Source organism: Mauremys reevesii, linkage group 14 (assembly GCF_016161935.1).
Source record: "Mauremys reevesii isolate NIE-2019 linkage group 14, ASM1616193v1, whole genome shotgun sequence".
Taxonomy (NCBI): Eukaryota; Metazoa; Chordata; order Testudines; family Geoemydidae; genus Mauremys; species Mauremys reevesii.
This window is the reverse complement of record NC_052636.1, coordinates 25,940,936-25,953,946: the sequence shown is the minus strand read 5'-3', so window position 1 is coordinate 25,953,946 and position 13,011 is coordinate 25,940,936. Positions and strand designations below refer to the sequence as shown.

Below are 13,011 nucleotides of genomic sequence, written 5' to 3'. Positions count from 1 at the left end.
CAAAGGGAAACTTAACGTCTCTCCAAGGGGAGTGGAGAGAAAACACTTTTCAGAGTCCAAGAGAGACAAGGCGGGTGAGGGTAAGAGCTTGCAGAGGACCAACCTCTGTTGGTGAAAGAGACAAGCTGTGGAGCTAACCCAGCACCCTTCTTCAGTTCTGTGTAGCCTGGAAGGTCGTCTCCTCCATAACCAGCAGTTAGAACATAAGAACAGCCACACTGAGTCAGACCAGTTCATCTAGCCCACTCTCCCGAAAGTGGCCAATGCCCAGCGCCCCAGAGGACCCCTGGGACCAACATGGATACAACACCACCACAAACAAGGTTAAAAGTCAATGCACATGGGAGAAGCATCTTGTGTTTCATTCCTTATGTCCTAGTCCCATCATGTGGCCATTTCCATTTCTTCCTTTCTGTTAAAAGCTTTGGTGTTTTGCACAGAAACATTATTTCCCCAGGAGAGACCCAGGAGTGGGGGCTGCATTCCTGTACCAAACAGTCACTGGAAGGGGGCAGACAAAGGCCTTTAGGACGAGGCGTCCGTCACTGTCAAAAGATCATCTCCCTCCTGCAGGTCACTGGCAGCCTGAATTTGTTCCTTGTCCTCCCAGAGTCTGGGGGCTGGAATCAGCACTACCCAGCCCCTCCGTATGTAGCAGGAACAAACACAAACCTGGTCTTTAAAACAAGCTGTCCCCTTCCTTCTCAGGGAAGAGTTTTCTGTGATTGAAGTTGAGCTTCAGTTCCCCTCTCCTGGGGGTGGGGAGGGTGTGCGGCCAGCTCCCAGTGAGATCTGTTTTCACCATTGCCCCCTTTCAGTCACTCTGGGATGGTAACTCTGCTCCCAGCTGTCAGGCAGCTTCCAGCCCATCCACCCTACTCACTACTTCCATGGTCATGTGTCACTCCCTCTGCCAGCACACACAGCCTGCAGGAAAGCTATTCTTGCCAGATCCATTGGTGGTATAGTGGTGTGCTTAGGTGTCTTCCACAGAGTTGATCTGGGTTTGATTCCAAGCCAATGCAATAATGGTTTTTCTCTTCTGTTGTTTCCTCATCTGGAAGTGGTTTAATTTCAGTCACATTGTGTTACAATCACATTATCTATAGAATGAGACAATAAATGTGTCAAAGTCCAGCAGGTCATACAGGATGGAGGCACACAAGGGGCTGGAATGTGTCATCTGAGAAAGACAGAACACTTGGAAACCTGCATCTCCCATCCCCTGGCCTTGTGTGTTACGATTCCAGCTGCGTGAGCTGTTTGTAGGATGTTCCGGCATGATGGGGAAATGAAGTTTTGAGTCAATTTTTGTTCCTGCAGATTCCTTTGCTGTTACAATTATAATGACATGAACAAAAGGGAGGAAAAATAAACATAACCCCCAGTTGCAATACAGGTGGGGATAGGGAAGATCACGGTTAAGCCAAACACGTCAAAATAAAAATTAATACAAAAAAGGGGAGGGGGGAAGAGATCAGGTATGTGGAGATCCCCTTGATATTTCAACGCACATTGTTAGAATCAAAGTTCAGACTTGACACTGGAAAACCTGCAACTACCTGTCTCTCTGAACACCTGTGATGAGCCTGATGGAGTTGGGACACCTGTTCTGCTTCAATCATTTATTGTCTCTCTGTTCTCTCCTTCTTCTCCCCCCAATTCCTCATCTCCAATGTCTCTGCCTTTCTCCTCTTGCTCCCTCTCCCCTGCCCTTTCCAGGAACTCACAGTCTACAGCATTTAGGACAAGCCAGAGCTCCCATGTTCTGCACATGAGCCTCTGTGAGAGGACGTGTGACCCCGTCAGAACCAGTCACCGGATCAATATGTCCCTTTATGGCGACTTCTCTGCCTACTCTGCAATTTACACACACACCCCCACTGAAGGGGGTGGGGTACAGCTCTGACTGAGAGGCCCCACAGGAGAAACTTCAGCCCAAAGACAAATTTGTGTGAAATGCTGAGAAGTGAATAGCCCCGTTCCCCTCCCCCCAAATCCCCAGAACTCTAGTGTCACCCCCATGGCACCAGCACAGGGAACCCAGTGAGGTGGGGTTACAGAATACAAGGGGGAGGGAGCAGGGGAGAGAGGTGACAGGGAATCTCTCTCTTTCCTTCTCTCTTCACTTTCTGTTCTTCTCTTTCCTTCCAGGAACTGCAGTCACAGCAGGGAGGGGTTTGTCTCTTTATTAGGGATCCCTCTGTGTCACGGAGGCTGCAAAAGTCATAGATTCTGTGGCTTCTGCAGTGGCCACTGCAGCTGACTCCATGGCTGCCCCAGCAGCTGGCCTGGGGGCAGCCTGAGCAGTGGTTCCAAGGGTGGCAGGAGCAGCCACAGCTCAGTGGCTCCTGGCACCTGTCCCAAGGTGGCCGGAGCAGGGCTGGCCTCTGGGGCTCCCCTCACCTGGCAGCCTCTGGAGTGGCCGTGGGTCCCCGGGGCTTCTCCCTCAGCACATGGTGCCATGGGCCCCCTGGACTCCCTGCGCCCACAGCTGGTGCCACGGACCCCCTGGGCCTCCCTCCCCAAGATTCAGTGAGGGGTATTTATGGTATAAGTCATGACCGGGTCACGGGCAATGAGCTTTTGGGTTTTGCCCGTGATCTGTCCATGACATTTATTAAAAATGCCTGCGATTAAATCTTCACCTTCCTCATTATCGATCAAATAAATCGAAACGCCTCCACCTGCAAGTGGATTTAGCCCAGGACCCTCAGAGTCAGCAGCTGTTACGCCCCCACTGAGCTCTCTGGTCAGGTGTCCTAGTGCTGGAAGCCTCCTGTTTACATCCTAAAATAGCGTTTTTGCACCAGGGGGGCTGAAATTTTGGACCGGACATTGTAGCTCCACCGTTATTTTACTGAATTGCTTCAAAACAGCAAGTCAAGAAAGTCTCCTAAGGGCCAGGCTCTCTGCCAAGGAAACAGCTGCCCCTGCTCTGCAGGAGTCTGTGCGTTCCACACAGCAACGCACACACCTGCTCCACACTGAAGGGGGGTCAGACAGTGACAGGGTTGGTAACACAAATACTTCAGACTATTAACTCCAGGTCCCTTCCTTTCTTTAACCCAGGATGTGCCAGTCAACTGGTAACCATGGTGTTATCTTCACCTTAAAATACCGCTCAGGACATTTTCAGTGAGCCCTGCACCCCATGCCCTGCCTGCAGGCAGCCCCTGTCTGCAGCCAGCCCCGCACCCTCTGCCCTGCCCCCACCAGCTGCGTCCTCCCTGCCCTGCCTGCAGCCAGCCCCACACCCCCTGCCCTGCCTGCAGCCAGCTCCACACCCCCTGCCCTGCATGCAGCCAGCCCCACACCCCCTGCCCTGCCTGCAGTCAGCCCCACACCCCCTGCCCACAGCCAGCCCCTGCCACACCCCCTGCCCTGTCTCCAGCTAACTCCTGCCGCACCCCCTGGGGCCCCGCCCAAAGCCCGCCAGCCCCCACCCCCCCCCAGCCGGGGACACCCTGCCCTGTCTCCAGCCAACTCCTGCCACACACCCCTGCCTGAAGCCAGCCAGACTGCCCCACACACCCCTGTCTCCAGCCAGCCCTGCACCCCTTGCCCTGCCTGCAGCCAGACCCTACCTCCAATCAGCCCCTTGCCCTGCCTCCAGCCAGCCCCACACACCCCTGTCTCCAGTCAGCCCCGCACCCCTTGCCCAGCCTGCAGCCAGACCCTACCTCCAATCAGCCTCTGCCCTGCCTCCAGCCAGCCCCATGGCCACTGGTGCCCGGCAGTTCCCAGGGCAGGAACCCTGCACACCTGCTTCAATGAGGGGGGCAGGGAGCAGCTGGGACCCACACATGGGCACACCCGAGGGTGACCAGACAGCAAGTGTGAAAAATCGGGACAGGGAGTGGGGGGTAATAGGATCCTAGATAAGAAAAAGACCCCAAAACTGGGACTGTCCCAATAAAATTGGGACATCTGGTCACCCTAGCACACCCCCAGGATTCCTGGGTTCCATTGCTGGGTTTCCTATTGGTTCCACTGCTGGTTGTTTTCCTTTTCCTGGGGGACTCTGGGCAAGTTGCTCCCCCCTCTAGGGCTCTGTCCCCAGCAGGCAAATGGGGATTTCGTACCTTCCCACTATTGGAAAGTGCTGGGAGAATCCCCCAGCCAAAGCTGCTCTGACAGCGCTAAGCAGCATCTGACCATTCAAGGTCGGAGCACACTGCCCAAGAGGAGAAGTGTCTGGCTCTGGGGTTTCACTTCAGCCCAGTCTAGAGAGAGGGGCCCAGCCATGGGGTTTGACTCAAGAAGACCAAGTCTCCAAATTGTTAAGGGTGTTTTGAATTCCAGTCCTGTGCTCCAAAGTGCTTGGTGTCAGTTGCACATTTTAGAACGATACTCTCCACTCCATTTTCCAAATCATCATTCATACTGTTTACCCACCTCCACTAGGCCTGGAACCCTGCCAAAGAAGGAAAGAGGCTGGGTTTGGAATGATTTGTTCTTGACAAATCCATGATCCCTCGTGCTAAGAACCAAATTATGCTGTAGGTGCTGCTGACAAACTGAGTGTTTAAGAATATATTCCACTACCTCTCCAGCTATGGAAGTGAGGCTAGCTAGTCTGTAAGGCCCAGGGGTCTCTTTGTTCCCCTTTGAAATATAGGTCCTGTCTTGTTCATGGATGGGAAGATGTTCTTTTTCAGGGATCTCAGACGAGAACTGGGACACAACACCTGGTTTGTTAAGGCCACAAAAATGGAGGCAGGAACCTCTTCTCTCCTGCTGGCAAAGAACCCCAGGTACCTAAACATCCCTGAATCGGCTTTAAGAAAGGCAGTGGTTAAAAAGTTTGGCCCCAACCATTTCTTGTTTCCGCAGACTAGACATTTTAGCAAACTTTAGAATTCCTTGGTGCTAAACACCGTGAAACTCTCCTTTCTCCTTCACACATGGCTTTATCGCCCCTTCTCTCACTCAGGCTCAGGACTGCCCAGAGTTCGAGAACTGTCCCTGTTCCCATTGGACAGATGGGGAGGAGCCTGAGGTATAGAGAAGGGAAGTGACCTGTCACCAGATGGATCAGACTGAACAGGTTTCAGACCTCGAGGAGGCTCTTACCTTCTAAACAGGGACGGCTGTTTTCTAGTAAAATCACTAAAAGGGAAGGAGAAAACTCGGAAGAGGTTCCTCCTGGCGCTCACGTCCGTGAACCCGAACACTCTCCCAGTCCTCAAAGAGAGACCTGGAGAAGGAGACTTGCTGCAGCAAAGCCACAGGGGTCTCTGAGGTTTCCCTGGCCCCTCGCCCCATCCTGCCTGGCTGATGTCAGCATCTCTCAGTGAGGTCACCACCTCCCCACCACCTTGGACCAATAGTCTGAGGTCCTGCAAAAGGCCTTTGTGATGTCAATGCCACACCCCTCCCTTGCTGTGCCAATGTCCTGCCCCTGGCCAGGCACTTTGCAGGTTTGAGCTACTCCCTGTGGATCACCCCACTCAAGGAGCGTTCGTTCTAGGCAGCAAGCCGGCTAGACAGGGAAACATCAGACGCTGCTCCCAAAACACTCAGTTTTTCAGAAATTAGTTGACTTTATGGCCAGAAGAGACCATTAGAGCATCTAATCTGACCCCCTGCATATCACAGGCTTCCTGTATGACACAAGAGCTACTTTTGGGACAAACACATTCCAGAAAGGCATCTAGTCTTCATGAAATGACATCAGGAGATGGAGAATCCACCATTTTCCTTGGTAGCTTGTTCCTGTGGTGAATCATCCTCGCTGTTGAATATTTGTGTCTTAGTTGTAATATGAATTTGTCTCTTTTCACCTTCCAGCCATTGGGTGTTGATAGGCCTTTCTCTGCTCGATTCAAGAGCCCTTTAATACCCAATCTTTTCTCTCCATTAAGGCACTTCAACACTTTAATGAAGTCACCTTTCAATCTTCTTTTGATCAGCTAAACAGGTTGAGCTCTTTCAATAGCTCACTAGAAGGCAGTTTTCTCCAGCCCTCAGAACATTTGGTGGCTCTTTGCTGCCCCAGCTCCAATTTCACATCTTTTTCAAAGGAGGACACCAAAACTGGAGGCTATTCCAGTATCAGTCTCACTGATGCCGTGTCACCTCCTGTGACGTTATTGACATAATCTGTAACCGTATAGATCACCGTTGCGACCGCTGTTCTATTTGTAGCCAATACTGTAGAAAGATTGTAGCGTAAGGGGTCTATGGAGAGGTTCTGATTGGCTCATTATAATTATGCTATTTCTAGATGTGTATCATTTTTATAGTTGACGTTATGAATTCCTGCTCATTTCCCCACTGGCTGGAGCATGGCTAGAGTGTGTCTGTGGTTAATGATGTTGCTATAGATTGTTCGTTTCCTGCCTTGGCAATTCAGACAGTCCCTTTTCCCAACATATCTCCAGGACATCATTAGTTCTAATAACAGGGGCAGCTTTTCTCTGGGGCACTGAGATTTTTTGGGGAGTTGGTGGCTCCTTTCTTTCCTCACCCTGGAGTAAACTCATAAGAACATAAGAACATAAGAAAGGCCGTACTGGGTCAGACCAAAGGTCCATCGAGCCCAGTATCTGTCTACCGACAGTGGCCAATGCCAGGTGCCCCAGAGGGAGTGAACCTAACGGGCAACGATCAAGTGATCTCTCCTGCCATCCATCTCCATCCTCTGACGAACAGAGGCTAGGGACACCATTCTTACCCATCCTGGCTAATAGCCATTTATGGACTTAGCCACCATGAATTTATCCAGTCCCCTTTTAAACATTGTTATAGTCTTAGCCTTCACAACCTCCTCAGGCAAGGAGTTCCACAAGTTGACTGTGCGCTGCGTGAAGAAGAACTTCCTTTTATTTGTTTTAAACCTGCTGCCTATTAATTTCATTTGGTGACCCCTAGTTCTTGTATTATGGGAATAAGTAAATAACTTTTCCTTATCCACTTTCTCAACATCACTCATGATTTTATATACCTCTATCATAACCCCCCTTATTTTTCTCTTTTCCAACCTTAGTCTTCTCTTTTCCAACTCAGCTTTTTATTCCATGGTTCATGTTTTATGGAATAACAACATCATCATGAAGAAAGAGGAGAGTGAATATCTCACTGCCAGGGCTGAAGGTGGCCACATCCCCTCTGTTTGACCGTTACCATTGCAGGAGAGAAGGTTTCAATGGAATCGAATGCCCTGGCTCAGACAAGAGACACAGGGAGGTTTTGCTGTTCATGGATCCATGCAAAGGAAATTGTGTCTCTGTGTGAAACTGAGGAGGGACATGAAATGCCCACAGGGTGGCGCAATGCCCTAAGCTAAGGCAGGAGGGTGAAGGAATCGGGCTGAGGAATGACTGAAGTGGACTCACCTGGGATTGAAATGACATTTGTTTCTGACAGGCAGTGAGAAACTGACATTAATTCAGATGCAGGGTTGAGGCTTCTTTAGCTCCTTGTAAACTTGAACTTGATTTCCCAGAAGGGAGAAAGGGAAAGTCTGGGGTGGCCTTGAGTCCCTGGCTGGGGTCTCCTGGGCAGTGGAAAACATCCCTTGTTTGGCCCTGCCAAGGGGATCGTGGAGGCTGAGACGCCCCTCGGCTTGGATCAAAGGGGGAGTTGGATGGAATTTATCACACAACCCTCCCTGCTCCCCAGAGCCCCACGGGGAGAAGCTAGAGAAGGGGGAGTCATTCCTCCCCTGTGCTCCCAGAGGAGCTGCTAGCAGGGCCGTCCAGAGGTGGGGGCAAGGGGGGCAATTTGCCCCAGGCCCTGGGTCTTGCAGGGGCCCCCACAAGCAGGAGTGTAGCTAGGGGGGAACAGGGGCTGCCGCTCCCCACTGAGCACATTCCCCAAAGTGGCGCCTTAGTAGGAATTTGGAATAAGGTGGAAAGATCTGAATTTCCCCACACACCTCCTGGGTTGGCAGGGGTGCAGGTGGAGGGGCAGAGCCCAGGGCTGGGGTGGTGGTGGGGTGTCGGTGGGGAGCAGTGGGGGGGAAAGGGCGGAGCCAAGAGCTGGGGCAGCATAGGGCATGTGGGGGGGAGAGCCCAGGGCTGGGTTGGCAGGGGGTGCAGGTTGGGAGTGGAGAGCCCAAGGCTGGGATGGCAGGGGGTGTGGGTGGAGGGGGCAGAGCCCAGGGCTGGGGTGGCAGGGAGGTGCAGTGGGGAGCCCAGGGCTTGGGTGGGTGCAGCCAAAATTTCTTTTGCTTGGGACAGCAAAAAACCTAGAGCCGGCCCTGCCTCCACCCACCGTGAGGTAGGTAGGAGCAGATCATTATTATACCTACTTGAAAGAGGGAGAAGCTAAGGCTGAGAAAGGAGAATTGACTTGTCTGAGGTCACACAGCCAGTCAGTGGCAGAGTTAGGAATAGGACCCAAGAGCCCTGATTTTCAAACTAACCATCGGATCTTGAATTTCAGACATGGAATGACCTGAGTAAAGTGCTCTCAGATGAGCTCCAGACCAACAACAGTGCACAGGAATTATTCAGCAAGTATTTGAGGAGAACTGCAATGTTAGAGAGAATCATGAACTGCTCAGAGACCATTAATGCAGAGAAGCAGCAAAATTCGTCAAACATAGAACTGGTTCTGACTTATTTCCTTGGTCTTGAAAGAGAACAAGGACCTGAGTCTCCTCCCTGTCAATAACCCCCTGCTCAGCCAATCAGGGGTAGAGACTGAAGACTGGAGGCTGAGGGTTCTCACCAGAGAGCCCAAAGGATGGCCCAGGTCACTGGTGGGGATCAAATAAAATTCAGAATAAAATTCTGCCTCCTTAAGCTCGTGTTTTCCATGCCTAGAATTCAACTGTCACCACATGGATCAGACTGAACAGGTTTCAAACCTCGAGGAGGCTCTTACCTTCTAAACAGGGACGGCTGTTTTCTAGTAAAATCACTGAAAGGGAAGGAGAAAACTCGAAAGAGGGTCCTCCTGGCGCTCACGTCCGTGAGCCCGAATACTCCCTCAGTCCTCAGAGAGAGACCTGGAGAAGGAGACTTGCTGCAGCAAAGCCACAGGGGTCTCTGAGGTTTCCCTGGCCCCTCGCCCCTGTCCTGCCTGGCTGATGTCAGCATCTCTCTGTGAGGTCACCACCTCCCCACCACCTTGGACCAATAGTCTGAGGTCCTGCAAAAGGCCTTTGTGATGTCACTGCCACACCCCTCCCTTGCTGTGCCAATGTCCTGCCCCTGGCCAGGCACTTTGGAGGTTTGAGCTACTCCCTGGGGATCACCCCACTCAAGGAGCGTTCGTTCTAGGCAGCAAGCCGGCTAGACAGGGAAACATCAGACGCTGCTCCCAATGCTACACTCAGTTTTTCAGAAATGAGTCGACTTTATGGCCAGAAGAGACCATTAGAGCATCTAATCTGACCCCCTGCGTATCACAGTCCTCCTGTAGGACACCATAGCTACTTTGGGGGCAAACACATTCCAGAAAGGCATCTTGTCTTCATTAAATGACATCAGGAGATGGAGAATCCATCACTTTCCTTGGTAGCTTGTTCCTGTGGTGAATCATCCTCGCTGTTGAATATTTGTGCCTTAGTTGTAATGTGAATTTGTCTCTTTTCACCTTCCTAAAATCAGAGAATCTCAGGGTTGGAAGGGACCTCAGGAGGTCATCTAGTCCAACCCCCTGCTCAAAGCAGGACCAAACCCAACTAAATCATCCCAGCCAGGGCTTTGTCAAGCCTGACCTTAAAAACCTCTAAGGAAGGAGCCATTGGGTCTTGTTATGCCTTTCTCTATGCTCGATTAAAGAGCCCTTTAATACCCAATCTTTTCTCTCCATTAAGGCACTTCAACACTTTAATGAAGTCACCTTTCAATCTTCTTTTGATCAGCTAAACAGGTTGAGCTCTTTCAATAGCTCACTTGAAGGCAGTTTTCTCCAGCCCTCAGAACATTTGGTGGCTCTTTGCTGCCCCAGCTCCAATTTCACAACATCTTTTTCAAATGAGGACACCAAAACTGGAAGCAGTATTCCAGTATCAGTCTCACTGATGCCGTGTCACCTCCTGTGATGTTATTGACATAATCTGTAACCGTATAGATCATTGTTGCGACCGCTGTTCTACTTGTAGCCAATATTGTAGAAAGCTTGTCGTGTAAGTGGTCTATGGAGAGGTTCTGATTGGCTGATTATAATTATGCTATTTCTAGATGTGTATCATTTTTATAGTTGACATTATGAATTCCTGCCCATTTCCCCACTGGCTGGAGCATGGCTAGAGTGTGTCTGTGGTTAATGATGTTGCTGTAGATTGTTCATTTCGTGCCTGGGCAATTCACACAGTCCCTTTTCCCAACATATCTCCAGCACATCATTAGTTCCAATAACAGGGGCAGCTTTTCTCTGGGGCACTGAGATTTTTTGGGGAGTTTTTTTCTTTCCTCACCCTGGAGTAAACTCAGCTTTTTATTCCATGGTTCATGTTTTATGGAATAACAACATCAGCATGCAGAAAGAGGAGAGGGAATATCTCACTGCCAGGGCTGAAGGTGGCCACGTCCCCGCTGTTTGACCATTACCATTGCAGGAGAGAAGTTGTCAATACAATCGAATGCCCTGGCTCAGACAAGAGACACAGGGAGGTTTTGCTGTTCAGGGATCCATGAAAAGGAAATTGTGTGTCTGTGTGAAACTGAGAAGGGAAATGAAGCGGCCACAGGGTGGCGCAATGCCCTAAGCTAAGGCAGGAGGGTGAAGGAATCGGGCTGAGGAATGACTGAAGTAGACTCATGTGGGATTGAAATGACATTTGTTTGTGTCAGGCAGTGAGAAATTGACATTAATTCAGTTGCAAGGTTGAGGCTTCTTTAGCTCCTTGTAAAACTTTTGAACTTGATTTCCCAGAAGGGAGAAAGGGAAAGTCTGTGGCGGCCTTGAGTCCCTGGCTGGGTCTCCTGGGCAGTGGAAAACATCCCTTGTTTGGCCCTGCCAAGGGGATCGTGGAGGCTGAGACGCCCCTCGGCTTGGATCAAAGGGGGAGTTGGATGGAATTTATCACACAACCCTCCCTGCTCCCCAGAGCCCCACGGGGAGAAGCTAGAGAAGGGGGAGTCATTCCTCCCCTGCGCTCCCAGAAGAGCCCAGAGGCGGGGGCAAGGGGGGCAATTTGCCCCAGGCCCTGGGTCTTGCAGGGGCCCCCACAAGCAGGAGCGTCGCTGGGGGGAGCAGGGGGGGCTGCCGCTCCCCCACTGAGCACATTCCCCCAAAGTGGCGCCTTAGTAGGAATTTGGAATAAGGTGGAAAGATCTGGATTTCTCCCCCCCTGCAGAGTGCGGCACTGCTGATTGGCCGCCGGGGCCTGATTGGGCCTCCAGCTCCCATTGGGCCTCCAGCAGCCAGACCCCCCCTTGCACGCACACACACACACACACCCGCTGCCTCAGCACGCTGCGGGGGAGGGGCTGTGTGCTGGCATGTGTTTCACTTTGGCTCCAGAGGCAGCCAGCGGCTCGAGCTGCCGGGTGGTAAGAGGAGTCCTGGGGGGCAGTCAGGGAGCAGGGGGCGGGTTGGATGGTTCGGGGGGGGGACTTTCTGGGGACGGGGGCAGTCAGGGAGCAGGGGGGGTTAGATGGGAGGACGTTTGGGCCTCTGTCCAACAGCAAAACACAAGCCTAGAAAAGCAGCCGTCAGCGGGAAGTGCTATCAGCTGGCCCGGGCAGCCTGCACGGCCCCCGGCTCACTTGCCTGAGCTGTATTGTTAATGCATTTTATTTGGAAGATGCAGCCTGAGTGATTTAAAGGCCCTAAACGCTGCTGAAAGAGCTGGGACAGTTGCAAGCTTTCGCTGCTGGGCTTTTCATCTGCGTCATACAATGCAAACCTGCTTGAAGCTCCGCACAAGAGAGGTTTCTTGAGGCCGTCCATGCAGCTCACAGCTTAAGCTCTTCTAAGCTTGCAGCCGTGGCACAAATGGATTTGGGAGCAGTTAACAATTCTGTGTGGTTAAGAGATTTTCATTTCCTGGGCCCTGCTACCCAATGCCACAGGGCCCCACAGGGGAGACTGAGTGAATAGCCCGGCTTGTCCTCTGCAAGCCCTTCCCTGCTTCTTTCCCTTGTGTTTGCAAGGGTCTCATTAACATGCTGCATCCGAACGCGCCTTCCCTCCAGAGACACAGCCTCCGGGCTTCTCCTCCTTCCTCACTTTCTCCTTCTCTCCCTCTCTGTGGTTTTTCTCCATGCCCTGTTCCTGGTCTGTACTCCCTCTCCACCCCATGCACTGTATTGAGCACGTCTCTGCCTCTCTTGTTTATGGGCCCTGAGCTGGGATGGCAGAGGCAGGGCTATTGCTGTGTTCTCTGCTGGGTCTGTTTGGATCAGACTCTAAAATCAAACGCTCCCTTTGCTAGCAGGATCCCTCCGCCTGCTCACAAGGGCTTCTGGCTACACACTAAAGCCAGGTGCTAGGGCAGAAGCAGCTGCCCATGTACCCTCAATGGCAGGAGCTGTGTGTGGTCCCTGCCCCTCCCCCCCACTTTGGATTACGGGGTGTGTCTTGGTGTATATTGGGGGTCCTGTCAGGGGGCGGGGAGTGGTTGGATAGGTGTGGGAGTCCTGCCAGTCTGTCTGGGGGCAGGGGTGTGGATAAGGGTTGGGGCAGTCAGGGGACAGGTAGGGTTCTAGGGGGGCAGTCAGGGACCGGGGTCCCAGGAGGGGGCAGTCAGGGGACAAGGAGTGGGGGGGTGTTGGGGGTTTTGAAGGGGGCAGGAAGTGGAAGGGAGCGGATGTAATTAGTAATTTGATATGTTGGGTGGTGCCTTTTTTTATGTGTTCGCTTCCCCTCATGTTAGAACCTGGCTACGCCACTGCCCACGGGAATCCAGTATTCTACAGTATTGCAACTTTTTTGTCTGGAAGGGGTCCCTGAAATTGCTTTGCCCCAGGCCCCCTGAATCCTCTGGGCGGCCCTGGAAGAGAGGCAGTGGCTGGTGGCACAGGAGGGGGTGCAGGGGTTAGGGTGAAGGGGGTGCAGGAGAGGGGCAGTGGTTGGTGGCACAGGAGGGGGTGCAGGGGTTGGGGTGAA

At 52.2% G+C, this 13,011-nt stretch overlaps 1 protein-coding gene across 1 annotated transcript in view; it reads left to right on the top strand.

Annotated features, from left to right (window-relative positions):
* Window positions 1-13,011, top strand: part of LOC120381727 (zinc finger protein 850-like) — a gene marked incomplete at its 5' end in the record, with an annotated part of 427,702 nt that overhangs the window by 259,376 nt on the left and 155,315 nt on the right. The window contains one exon of the mRNA XM_039499844.1: window positions 5,794-5,800. Within this exon, the coding sequence (XP_039355778.1) occupies window positions 5,794-5,800 (7 nt within the window). The remainder of the gene's footprint in view (window positions 1-5,793; window positions 5,801-13,011) is intronic.